The following is a 13866-nucleotide window of genomic DNA, read 5'->3' as shown; positions in this document are numbered from 1 at the left end:
AAACAGCTTCATATTGCCACCTGCTCTGACCATCCTTATAAACGTGCTGGCTTCCCACCCCTCAAGGAAATGTCTCAGTTGGATAAAAGAAATAGGTAGCCACACACACCTGCCTCCGCACTCCTGCAGGAATTCCTCTGCAGCAATCATTACCCTCCTTCCACCACGGCACTTTGCTTTCTACCCAAATAGGACCGTCACATCTGGACAGGGCTGTTTTTCTGCAGGGGCTGATTAGAACAGGGATCACCTGAGTCAGGTTGGGTGGTGTGGGTTTGTTGTATTGAATAATGATGGATGTGTTGGTTTAATGCAATGGAAGGGGCAGATAGCAGCACAGAAATTTGGCGCCAACTGCTCCCCTATGAAAGCGCCTGCATTCCAGCCTGCCTGAGAGCGGCTAAATGGAAATATCTGATTAAGCGTCTCAGTGTGGTGACCCTGACCTCACAGAACACGCCGATTCTCTGGAGGAACTTCATTTCAATTAATCAAGTTAACAGCCTGAGTAAATCTGGCCTCGCTCATTGAGCTAAGGGAGCTGCCTGCGACCTGCAGCTTACACTGGGGGCTCTGGTTCCCTCTCTCTAGTCAAAGGGCCGTCGGGATTAACAGCCTGAAGCAACTAGTTGTGTGTTTCAATTGGCCTGGCCACATGTTTTTGCTCTCAGGCGGTCAGCGACTCCCTTCAGTGCGTCCCAAAGCAATGTTTAGGCTCCAACAAAAATAGGCCACTGGAAAAGGCAGGCAGACAGGCAATATAAAAGGACCTGTACTTGCACTTAGCAGTATTTGCTCCCCAGGTGGCTCCAGCTACCAGTTGCACCTTATTCTCTGTGAAGGTAACTGCAATCTGGCCTGAGATTTGTGAACACATTATAATACTTAATAACTGCATTATGGGGGTTCACCTTGTAAAAAAATCAGCATACTCCATCTGTGTTCAAGTTCTGGGTGTCTTTGCATGTTACTAAATCAGCCCCCTACATATGGGCAATATTTTCAACTCAGTGCTGCTCTTACTGGGGCCATTACTCATAGGAGATGCGCCTCGCCCTAGGAGACGTCCCTGTGCTCAGCGGTCTTGAATATAGTTTCATAGTTGGTAGGGTTGGAAGGGACCTGAGCAGATCATCAAGTCCGAACCCCTGCCATGGCAGGAAAAAGTACTGGGGTCAAACGACCCCGGCAAGGTGTTTGTCTAACCTCCTCTTAAAGACCCCCAGGGTAGGAGCCAGCACCACCTCACAGCAGCTACATCTGTATGTTCGTTTTCACATGGGCTTTGCCTTTGCCAGAGGCCTGTCTTGTTGGTTTCTAAAATGCAGGTATCATACAGATTTGGTAATGACATAAACCACCTAAAAAAGGGCTTTTATTTATGGTCCCGCCAATACTGGGCCAGCTGGGGACACTGGCTAGCGGCACCGTAGCTCTCATATCTCTGCCCGAAACAATGAGGTTACTGCTTGGAGCAGGGGCCCAACTGGGCTGTAGAGAGGTTGCAGCACACTGCATCATCCTTTCCACGTCCTCTTGCTGCCTGCCTTGCCCCTGCGGGCTGTTCCCCCTTGCCACCCCCTTCAACTGGGAGGAGGCCCACAGAGCAATGTCCCCCCTTCCTGCTCAGGACTGAGGCCTCCATGGGGGGGCAACAGGATTGCAGGAGCTGGTGGCAGGGTGGGGGGGGTCCGGCTCTTCTCCCATGCAGCCTTTGGCATGGGTAGTCCCTTCCCCTTTAGCCACCTGGATTTAGGCTAGTGTCTCTGGTCCTGCTCTCACAGCTCATAACTACCACTAACTGGGTCAACCACAAGTGCATCTTGCCCAGTCTCCTGTCACATAGTTGGTGTATACCCAATTGCCCCTTCTAATAACAACGGGGGGCTAACCATAGCTCTCCGGGCATTAAGCTCATGTAAACTTAATGCATTGGATAAATAGGTCTGTCACAGAGCACAGGGAGGATGCTGAAAAGAAGAGCGAACAGGGTCTGACCAGGTTTTTTCCCCACTGTTTCTCTCCCATTTACAGCCTCCAGCATTTAAGGTGTAGGGAGCTCTGATTCAGAGGCGTGCCCTGCGCTCCTGTGCTCAACAGCAACGGATGCGCCTTTCCTCCAAAAACGTGTCCAGTCCCTTCGTGAATCAGGCTAAACTGGCAGCTTCCACCACATCCGGTGGCAAGGAGCTCCACCCGGTAATGATGCGCTGCGTGAAAAAAAATCATCCTCATGTTCCTTTTGAACTGGCTCCTTCCACATTGTGACCCCTCGTTCTCGTCGGGCGAGAGAGAGTCCATAATAAATCCCTACGGATTCTCTTCGCCATTTAGTATCGAGTAATCCCTTCTCCTGTCCCCCCTCAAGCGTCTCTTTTCTAACCTGAACACGCCTGGCCTCATTAGTCTCTCCTCACTTGGAAGCCCCTTTATAGCCTTAATCATCCGTGCTGCCCTTCTCTACTTCTCATAGATCCTTTTTGAGGTGCGGGGACCAGAGTCCTGCCTCTGAGCCTGCTGCTCTCACCGCTCATAAGAGTATAGGAACGGCCATTTACTGGGTCAAAGCAGAGGTCCATCTCACCCAGAAACCTGGGGCGCACGGCGCAGAGAGCGGATGCCGCAGCCTCCTCGGCCACTTGCAGCTGCCAGCATTTAAGACCTCGGGAGTGCTCATTTTCAGATCTGCGCCATGAATCATAGAAAATGAAGGTGAGGAAGCAACCTCTCATCCAGCCTCAATGAACATCACCCCGGGTCTTCCAAAGCTTTTCTAATGTTTCCCGAAAAATGCCTCCTAACCTCACCCAAACCTCCCTGGCTGCCACGTGAGCCCATTGCTCCTTCCGCCACTGAGACCAGCGCAGCCCGGCTCCTCTTTGCAAGGCTGCTATTAAAGCCCGCCGGTCTGCCAATGCACGCGGCTGCGCTGCGCTTCTCCCCGCCGAGCCCGTGCACGGCGCTGCGCGGGGGCAGCTGCGCCCTTGGCTGGGGCACGCGTCCCGCCCCCGGCGGCGGCGGCGCTTCCCGGCAGGGCCACGGCCAGGGCACGCTCTCCCGGGCCGGCCGGGCAGGGCGTGTGGGCGGCGGCCTCGCTCCTGGCTGCGCGCCCGGCCGCAGCGCCGGGTTCGCTCCGTTCTCACGACCTTCAGTCCGGGGCGGAGCCGGGAGCCGGCCCCGCGCGCTGCCTGCCGCCTGCCCGGCTCCCCGCACCGCTGGCCCGGCTCCAGCTGCGCTGCCGCCCCTTCCCCGCCACCACAGGGGAGTCGGAGGGATTTGACCTGCAACACGAAACATTTTTCTTATGAAAAAAAAAAATAATAATGCACCCCCCTGCTTCCTTCCTTGGCAGCCAGGAGGGGGGATTTTGCACCCCCCTGGCTGCAGGGGAGAGGCAGCCCTCGGGTGGGTGTGGAGGCTCCCATTATTCACCCTTGGCAAGCGCTTGGAGCTGCTCTTGATTTTTATTGTAATGTGCCACTGCCAGCCGCCCGCCCTTCCGCCCCCGGTGCGCTTTGCTCAACCGTCTGGATAGGCGGGCTGTGGGGGAGGTAGTTATATACCTAGAAAGATTAGGCGGTGTGAGATCAGGTGGCTCCTGGGACATGCCAGGTCACCGCCCGCGCTGGTTTGCAAGGCCGGGTACAGAGAAGAGGGCGTTGGGGGCTTTGCTCCAGGGACCCCAAGACTCTTCCCCAATCCATGCCAACTTTGCAACTGTTCTGCCTTCCCCACCCCTGCACACGTACCTGGAGAGTGAGGGTGGAGGATGACAAAGCAGCCGAGGAGAGAGAAAGGCAATGAACTTTAGCTAAGCCACAGGAGGCCCAGGGTGAGGAAGCAGCTGACAGAAGGGAGCTAGGGTGAGCAAAAAAATCCTACTGCTCAGGAAGGTGCCAGCAGAAGGGCTAAAGGCAACAAGAATGTGCATGCCAGGGAAGGAGAGCAGACCCCATTGCCTTGGGTGCGCTCCTTTTGAGGTAGTGCCACACACGGGACAGACTCAGCGAGCCCTACAAACCGAAAGGGGCTTTGCCTGCCACTCTCTGCCTTCTAGGGGACCAGGATGTGCTGTTAGGACCAGCACTGATCGGCCCTTCCCACTGCTAGGGCTGTACTCCTACCAAGTGCCCAGGCTGCCCAGCTTGTCTACGCTGCTCTGCAGCCACAGAGGTGCAGACACGGCGTTGAAGTCAAGAGTGGAGCAGGGGCTCGCTCTGTGTAAGGGTATCACCGTCCAGCTCTGTATCCATCTTGAAATGGCTCTATTTATTGTTTCTCTTCCCCTTCCCACCGCACCCAAAGATTTCAGGCTGCTGATGCCCCACCACGTGCAGTGATGACTGGTATAATCATTACCACCTGGCACCTTCTATGCATCTTTGGACTTTTACCTCTCACCACCACCATCGTACTTTGCTCTCTATAGCACCTTTAAAGGGACAAGACTAGCTGAAAAAAAACAATCAGGTCAGAAAACTGATACCCACCAGAAACAGTGGAGATCAGAGGAAGAAAAACAAAGCTTAAAACAGGATTGTTAAAACTAGCAAAATGTGCTGTGGGGCATAGGCTTGGTGAGGAAACCGAGAGCAGATGTTAGAGAGAAACTGCTTCCTAAATCATTTTCCCCCAGAATGACTGAATTTAAAGTCCCCGGCATCTCTAAAGCAGAAGGCTCGTGAACCCTATTAGGTTGTTAATTCTGTTAGGGGTGTTATCGTATCCATTTGACGTGCAGAGAAACTGAGGCCCAGTGCGGCTGGGATTTGCTCAAGGCCCCAAAAGAAGTCAGTGGCAAAGGCAGAAATAGAAGCGGGATTCCTGATTTCTAGGCCTGCGCTCTTTGTCGTTTCTCAGCTACGCGTCATCACCCCGAAACGTGTGTGGTGAAAAATATCCCAGAGAAGGCACATTATTGACTGTGTCTTCAGCGATAGAGAGGGAACAATCCCTAGAGACCCCGCTCTTGTTTGCTGAACTCCAGCCCTCCCAGGAAGAGCGGGGAAAGTTCAGCCAGTGGAAGACCCTGCCTGTTTCTTTTTTGCCTGGATACCCAAGTATGTCAATAAAGGAAATCTGCTCAATCTAGGGCAGCGTGGAGGGAAAATGGAGTATCCAGGACAAGTCCAGAGACACCGCGCTACCCCAGGGAGGTGTACAGTTTCACACAGGCGACAGGCAGGCTTTCATCAGATCTTCCACGTCTTCCTCAGACGGAGGAGGCGGGGGTGGCGGCTGGCTGCGTGGTGGGATGGAAGAGAATCGCTGTAACATGATTTTATGTCTGCGATTGCATAACAAAGCCCCCTGGGAGCCTCCCGGTTCAAATGCATACCTAGCTCTGATTTGGAGTGCGGAGGTGCTTTCAGCCCCATTGATTGATTGCTGGCAGATAGGGAGAGGGGAACGGCCAGGCTGGAATCAGAACCAGGGTCAGTCGAGAGCCAACCCAAGGTGACAGAGGCCGGTACCAAACATCCCAGAGGAAGAAACCCATCAGCTGGCAGAACCAACCCCCCTCTCCCATGAAAGCTTCAACGTAACCCCGGTGACTTAGATTTAAATCCCCCAAACATGACATTGCAGAGCCCTTCCAGAACGTGTTGTTTAGCATTAACAGTAAGAATTCGGCATTCTTGTTCTCTCTGTAAATGTCCAATTACTCTTTGAATCTTATCAGCCATGGCTTGGCTTGTGTTGAGGCCAAGCATTTATCAAAAGTCTAAGATTCTGGATTAATTCTGAGAGCTGAACTACCTTTGGCATAAAGGAATGCGCTTGCTGAAGGGATGAGTGAAACAAGGAAGAGATGAGTTATGTCTTTAGGCCTGGCTTTTGCCTACGTTGGCTTAATTTGTCAGACAGTTCCCTTCCAGCAGGCCCTGCACCCCCACCCCAGAAGTTGGGAGTGAAGTGCACAATACGTTCCCTTCCACACTTTGCATTCATTCTTAATGGTCTTTCTGCACATCGTGGCCTTCTTAATTGGTGACAATTGGAAGTGGATAATTCTCTGCGTGCAAGGTTGCAATTGCTTCCATTTGGCCAGGATTCAAGTGCTGGGGTGAGTCATAATGGGTGGCAAAATTGTCTTTTCCTCAATTCCCCTTCTTGCTGGAGGGGAAAAAAAACCCCCACAACCCTGAATTATTCTCTTTTATGAGGTGGGCATTGTGAGGCCAGGCAATTGAATTTACAACAGCTTTGAGTATCAGAGTCTATCTGGCCCTGTCAATGAGAGTAGGGGGGAAAAAAAGACACACATTAACCCTCAGCTCTGCGTTCCCAGGCATTTCAATAGGATCCCAAACTTCCAAAAGAGCCCGCTGCATACACGATGAGACCCTTTATACCTTTTAATTACCCTCCCACACAATAGGGACAGACTCTTTTGCTTCTTTGCTAGGCAAGATAGTAACTTTTGCACTCCCCTCCCCACAACCCCCTTTAAAAAAAAAATAAAGGGCGGGGGGATAAAGTTTTATAGGGGATCTTATTTCAATGAACTCCCTCCAAACAGGTAATGAGAGCAGCATGTTTCTGTGTGTAGGGAGAAGGTGCCTCATTGGATTAGTGGAGCAATTTTGAACATGAAACCCTGTTCCTTTGAAGCAGATTTTGAGAGATCTTGAGGCCCTGTTAATAGCAGCCAAACTCAGATAAGGAACATCCTTTTCATCCATCTCCTGGCTAGGCTTAGTTAAAGTGTCACACACATTGTTCCTCACTGCCACACAGGCTTTGCCTACACTGGCATCTCTTACCCCCATCCCCTTTTCTACCCCGCAAATGAAAAGAGGGAGAGAGTTATATTTCAAAGAGTTTATTTGTTCAAACACCTGCAACTTTTTGGAAGTCTCTGACACACACATGCACTCACACACACACACACACACACACACACACACACACACCCACCCACCCATCCAACCAAGATACAAACAACTTTGGCATTATTCTCTTGCAAATATTTGATACAAAACTATTTGATTTCTTTTTTTTGAAAAAACAAACCAAACCAAACCATGTCTTTTCCAAATAAAAGCATTTTTCAAGGAGTAAAAATAAAAGTAGAGATCCCAACCTCTGGAAACAATAAATAGAGACTTTGTACTCAAGTCCTTTTTTTTTTTTTTCTTTCCTTTTCTTTCTCTAATTTGCTTTAAAAAACCAAGCAAGGTTCCATACAACGGAACCAACCAAGACAGTTTTTGGGGGGCATTGCTTTAAGCAAGTCACCATGGTCTCCAGACGGATTCACTGCGCTCCCCAATGGGGCTCCCAGTTTGGGATACTGGAGCTAAGCTTCCCCCAAAGGATGTCAACCCCTGTACTGGGGATGCCGACGGGGTGACTGCTGTGTTCCCTGGGCCGCTGCCTCCAGACACAGGGGCATTGGCATTGGCGTAGAGGGGGATGACGGGTCCAGCGCCGGGAGGGAAAGCAGGGTTAGGGATGAGGAATGCAAACTGCCCATCCGTGGCTGGGACCAGCTGGAAGCCCCCGTAGACCTTGGGGGACAGGGCTTCGGCGGGGTTGAGTTTGCAGGGCACGGGCACCGGTCCAGCGGCAGCAGCAGCTGGGGGCAGCTGAACATGCAGAGGTTGCGCCAGATGTGCGGGCTGGCCAGCTGGCGGCGGAGGTGGGGGTGGATAATTCATAGCCACGATCTGGCCCAGGCAAGCCGAGAGATGGCTGAGCAGGCGAGTGCGCACATCCGTGTTCACCCCTTCACAGGTGGAGAGGAACCGGGTCACCTCGTTCATACACTCGTTAAATCCAGCTCGGTACTTGCCAAGGACGGTGGGGTCAGCACTCAGGGCAGCTGCAAAGGGAGAGGGCAAAGAGGGGCAAAGGTTAGCCACGGGGAAGGGTCTGCCGCCAAGCCCAGAGCCCCTCAGCAGCCTGCTGCAGGTTGCTCATTTCCTCCACTAGCTGGAACCCCCGAGGCAGCAGACGGAGGGACGCATGGCAGCATGTGCTGGCAGCAGCTGCTGTCCCGGGGGTGCTCAGCACCCACACGCCACCACTCACGCAACGCCTGGCTTCTCCCCCCTCACGCTTACCTGTCATCTGAGCCCGCTGCAGGTTCCGCAGGTGTTTCACCGTCATCTCCAGGATGTCTGCCTTCTCTAGCTTGGAGTGTCTGGAGCTCTGGCAAAGGGGGAGCAAAGGGGGAGGTCAGGATGGGCATCTGCCCTCCTTTCAAGCACTCCCTCTCACTCCTCTGCTCCCCCCCCACCTTGCCACCCGGCTTCACTGCAAACCCCCGGACCTCAACTTACATCTTTTTTCAAGGCATCCAGAATGAGGGTCTTGAGCTGCCCCAGGCTCTCATTGATCCTGGCGCGGCGCCGCTTCTCCATGATAGGCTTGGAGGACTGGAGAGGAGGGAAGAAACAAGAGGGATGAGCACACTTGCTCCCATCCCTCACTTCACCGCTCCCCACGTGCATGCACGGATTCACCGACTGGCCTCTTGCTGCCCACGCCCGACCAATGCCCCTCACCACACACTACCCGCCTACCACTCCCCCCCCCCATAACATTCGCACATCCACCCCCACGCGCGATCCTCCGCAGTCCAGGTGAGCTGCCCGGTGCCAGTCCCCTCCATGCCAATCCCCCTGACACTCCGGTCTCTGCTGCATTACAAGGCACGGCCAGACGCTGCCCCGTGGCACCCAGCAGGGTGCATCCTCCTCCCAAGCAGTCACCCCTCCTGCACCCTAGTGAAGAGGTGCCATTTACCTTGCGGTGCTCGCTGGCACTCTTGGGCTTGTCCGGCGTCTGGCTGGAACTAGCCGGGGCCCCTGCAATGGGAGAGGCTGTCGGTTTCTCCATGGTATCAGCGGGCATTTTTGTTTTTTGGTTTTTGGTGGCTCTTTTTAAACCCGGGGATTCAAAGCACAAGAACCTTTGCCCGATGGGATCTGGTTTGTTGGTTTTTTTGCTTTCCCCCAACTGTATCCTTTGGATCCAGCCCAGCGCCGGCGCCTGGCTCTGCAATGCCCCAGCACACGCCACACCAGGCGGCCGCTTGCTTGCCTGCTGCCTCGACCTGCCGCCGCCGGGGCTGGGACTGCGCCTGCTGCCGGCGCTGCCCGGACCCCCCTCGCCTTTATAGCCGGCGGCTGCTCCCAATTCGTGTGAAACCTTCTCTGCATTCTTTCCCACACTCTCGCCAGCCAATCAGAGCCGGGACTCACCCCACCGGGCAGCCAGCCCGCCCGCCTATTGGCCGCCGCCCCCGCGAGCTGTCAGTCACGCGCTGGGCTTCCCAAAAAAAATAAATAAATAAAAAAAAAATCCACCCGCGGAATAGAGAAGCCAGCCAGGAGCGTGGGGTGGGGGCATGGAGCAGGGAGAGGATCTCAAAAGACACCCCCCCCCTCCCTAACCACCAGGGGATGCAGAATCCAGATGTGCTGCAAGCTGTGGGTGGGGAGAGCGGGGGCAAGGACGAGACAAGGGATTTCTTCCCTTCCACCAGCCTGATCCCCGGATCCCCCCGGTGCTGCCCAGGTGCACGGGGAGAAGGGCGCCCCCCGCCCCTCCCTCCAGCTGTTGCCCCCCTCCCGCCTCCTCCAGCTGTTGCGAACTCCAGCAGCAGCCGCCGCAGCAGCCGGTCCGGCACGCGAGGCAGTGGCAGGCGGGCAGCCAATGGGCTGGCGGCGCCGGGCCCCGGCGGCTCCCATTGGCTGGCCGCCGCGCCAGCTGTCCGTCAAGCTCCGCTCGCGGCAGCCAGCTGTGCTCGTGCCTCCCCCGCCGGCCTCGGAGCACGTGCCGGAGCGCGGCCGCCCCCGCGCCGCGCAGGAGCCGCCGGGCTGCGGCCGGGCAGGCGGCCGGGAGGGAGGGGGGCAGGCCTGGGAAAACCCCGCCTCCTCCTGCGCTCCAGAAAGCATCTCCCAAGCCGAACAGAGCCTCTCTGTCCCGGGCGTGCAAAGGGAGGCTCTGAGCGCCTGCAGGTCCCTGCGCCTGGGTGGGGGGGGCTTCCTTCCCCTGCCCTTTCCTGCCTGGGGAAATGCCCCCCTCGGCTTTGCATGCACGGGGAGATAGTCCTCAGCGACCAGCAGTTCTCTTCTCAGCGGGGGGCAGATGGCAGCACCAGGGGCCACAGGCTCAGGTTGCAGCAAGGGAAGTTTGGGTGAGATATTTGAAGGCGCTTCCTCATTAGGAGCAGGGGGTCAAGTGCTGGAACAGGTTACCCAGAGAGGTGCTGGATTTGGTGCCTGCAAGCCCCCTCCCTGATCCTAGAAAATTTGGGTTGGAAGGGACCTCCGGAGGTCATATCTAGTCCAACCCCCTGCATAGGGCTGTCTCTATACAAACCATCTTATACCCTCCATCGTCACACTAACCTCTCCCTACAAGTTTCGAGCAGAGGGGCCAGACCCTCCAGCCTGCAGGAGCCCCTCTGATCCTAGAAAATTTGGGTTGGAAGGGATCTCCGGAGGTCATATCTAGTCCAACCCCCTGCATAGGGCTGTCTCTATACAAACCATCTTATACCCTCCATCGTCACACTAACCTCTCCCTATGAGTTTCGAGCAGAGGAGCCAGACCCTCCAGCCTGCAGGAGCCCTTCTGATCCTAGAAAATGAGGGTTGGAAGAGACCTCAGGAGGTCACATCTAGTCCAACCCCCTGCTCAAAGCAGGATCAGCCCCAGCTACATCATCCCAGCCAAGGCTTTGTTGAGCTGGGTCTTAAAAACCTCCAAGGATGGAGCTTCTACCACCTCTCTGGGTCACCTGTTCCAGTGTTTTGTGACAAAATCCTTGGAGGTTTTAAAGATCTGACTGGACAAAATTGTGGTTGGGATGATGCAGTTGGGGCTGGTCCTGCTTTGAGCAGGGGGGGTAGACTAGATGTGGCCTCCTGAGGTCTCTTCCAACCCTCATTTTCTAGGATCAGAGGGGCTCCTGCAGGCTGGAGGGTCTGGCTCCTCTAATCAAAACTCATAGGGAGAGAATAGAGTGAGGATGGAGAGTATAAGATGGTTTGCATAGGGATGGTCATAAGCAGGGGGTTGGGCTAGATGTGACCTCTGGAGGTCCCTTCCAGTTGGGCTTCTCCAGGACTTCTTTTGAGTCGTGGGTCAGGTGCCCCCAGGAAGGAAGGATCAAAGGGTGGAGGTGGGAAAAGGCAAGGCAAAAAAGTGTTGGCATGTTACCTGGCATCTGCAAGAGGCTGGAAAAGGACTAAAAATGGGAGATTAAAGGGAACGTCGGCAGTGCCATGCTGGGGCAGACGGATGGTCTAGCCCGGCAGCCTGTCTCCAATAATGGTGAAGTGGATGCTGTACGGGGAGAGCATCGAACCACATCTCTCTGGGGTGATCTACCTCCTATTCAGTACTCTCCTGGCATCCTCCCTTTAGAGATGCCAGAGGAAACATCTCCAACTGCTCTGTTCACCAGCCACTAATGGCTTTGTCACCCATGCATTTAACCAGTCCCTTTTTTGACACCTGGCTGTGCTATGTGCCCCTACCACCTCCTGTGGCAATGAATTCCACAAGTTAACCATGTGTTGTGCAAACAAGGACTTGGTGAAGAACAGCTCCCTGGTCACTTCATGATTTTATAGGCTTCTATCCTATCCCCCTTCAGCTTTCGCCTTTCCAAATTGAAGATGAGGGGGAGACCAAGCCAGGGTGCCGTGATGCCTCCCACCCCTCAGCGTGCCCTTCCTGCTCCCCAGCTCAGAGGGGTGTGTCGAGGCCTCATCCAACATTCCTGATATTTTTCAATGTGCCCTGATTAAATCCAAGCCTTTGCCCACTTAAGCCCCTGCCCCCAAAGTAAAATTCATGGGTCATTTCATAACCTTGAGAATGCCATTAAGCTTATCAGGCCCTTGGGGCTTTGGTCTTCCTGGCCTCTATTTTATAGCAAGAAAGTTGTCTCCCCCCATTCCCTTCTCTTTTTATTTGTTTCTACATTACAGGGAGGCAGGGAATTCTTTTATTGGACCAACTGTGTAGTTAGGATTGAATTAGACAAGCTTTCAAATGCAAGGCATCTCCACACTGTGAAATCCCCCATCACTGTTCTTCCCATGGACCTTGTACACCTAAGTGACCCCATCCCTAATGTAGTCATGGAACTGGGATACAGCCATGGTGCTCCCTGCCTGTATGCTCTACCCTGCCGCACCCACGTGTCACAGACTTTCAGCTCTTTGGGACAGGAGCCACCTCGGCGGGACCCGAGTTTTTGTTGGTCCTGAGGCTCTACCATAATACTCACAACCGGCGTTCACTTTCAGCCTGTTTAATTTGGAGGTGAGAGGACTAAATCAACCTACCAGGCTCCACTTCATTTTAAAGTCTACACAATGCTCACATCCCTTTCCAGACTAGAGACTTATACCACTTATTATTACTAAGACATATGCTCATTTTCCTTCAGCTACTTACATTTGAAATTCAAAAGGATCTTTGCCTTCAAAATCTTTGTGTTATTAATAGTTTTTAATTTCTCAAGTTAAAAAAAAAGGAGCGGATAAAGCTTTACAAAAATGCCATTTTAAATGAAAAGCTTTTTCTTGCTTAGAACATTGTTCACCAGGTACTTGGTGTGAGATGCAAGGAAATATTTCACATTTTTAGGTGGTGGAACAGGGGATAGTGTCTGTAAATTGCTGGTGAGAAATAAAAAGCAGCCCACGAGCACCATCTGAAGGCTCCTCTGTTTAATGCTCTAACTAGCATATATCCCCAAAGTGAAGGCTCAAAATTACTCAGACATTATGAATGCAAGAGGAGCAGAGGGAGAAACTGTCCCCTTCACTCACATCAGTGCAATCCCATGGACTTCTGTGGAGCAGTGGACAATCTGGTCTGTAAAGAACAATGCAATGGGAATAAAGATTAGCATTAGTGCCCATTGAGGCCCCATTGATCTACCTGCTTGGGGTTAGGTTGGGAGGGCTCTGATGCTGGCGAGGTGTCTTAGGATGGGTTAGTTCTATTCAGTCGATGCATGAGAAGACTTTTGATGACTAGTCTGAAATGGTTTTCAGGGCTAATGCTTCCCACATGGGGTTACTTTCCTGTTCCAGTCTTGGCAGTCTGTATTGAAGAGGATGCACTGGTCTTTTCCCTTTTATCTGTTCTCAGGCACCAGTGAGTGGCATTTGGTTCCCTTGGGCCAGCCCTCAGAGGAGATCTGCCCTGCTCACAAAACCACCAACCATCTGGGCAGATTGCCAGCAGCTCCAGCAGCTTCTGCTCAGCAGAGTCCGGGCAGGAACATGAGAGATCTGCAAGGTGGGGGCCGTGCTGCAGGTCTGGCCTAGGGCCCAGGACCCAAACTTGGGCAGGGAAAGGGGAAATTTACCTAACCCCTTTCCCCACACTACCACTTCCTCCTTTCTAGGGTCACCAAAATGAAGCTCTCCCTCCAAACCCAGCCATCTCCCTTCAGCCGCTTCCTATTATTTCCATCTCCCCCTTAAGAGCCCTACGCCAAGGCTTTGCCTTTCTCACCACACCAGCTATTCTTCAGGGTGTACAATGTCATCCCCTGTACCAGTGCCAGCGGCCAGCAGGCCCCCTGATTTCACTGCTGTTTCCATTCCCCCTTCTGCCTCTGTGGGGGGATTCAGACTGTCTCAAAGCCCTGCCCGCCCCAAGGAAAACCCATCCAGGAATCTCCTTCTTGCTCCCTTGCTACTTTCTGGGGGATGGTTGGGTGCTGCAGCCACCAGGGGGCATCGGGATCTTCATGGCACCCCCTCCAGAGGCCACGGGTTGTGGGCCGTGGGACCTCCCATCCCACCAACTGGAAGACTGAAAATGGGCAAGGAGGGTCTTAGGGTTCCCCATCTCACATCCCCTGGGGGATGGCTGCACCTT

At 53.7% G+C, this 13866-nt stretch overlaps 1 protein-coding gene across 1 annotated transcript; it reads right to left on the bottom strand.

Moving 5' to 3' along the window:
- Nucleotides 1–6810: 6810 nt before the first annotated feature.
- On the bottom strand, nt 6811–9365 carry HES4 (hes family bHLH transcription factor 4). The gene is given in 6 exon segments (XM_019494051.2): nt 6811–7307; nt 7309–7388; nt 7391–7828; nt 8070–8157; nt 8289–8384; nt 8755–9365. Coding segments are annotated over 6 exon segments (879 nt in total). The 5' UTR covers nt 8863–9365; the 3' UTR covers nt 6811–7238.
- Nucleotides 9366–13866: the final 4501 nt, after the last annotated feature.

The sequence above is a fragment of the Alligator mississippiensis genome, chromosome 13 (assembly GCF_030867095.1).
Source record: "Alligator mississippiensis isolate rAllMis1 chromosome 13, rAllMis1, whole genome shotgun sequence".
Taxonomy (NCBI): Eukaryota; Metazoa; Chordata; order Crocodylia; family Alligatoridae; genus Alligator; species Alligator mississippiensis.
Note: the sequence above shows the minus strand (reverse complement) of the source record. Positions and strands in the feature narration are given on the sequence as shown.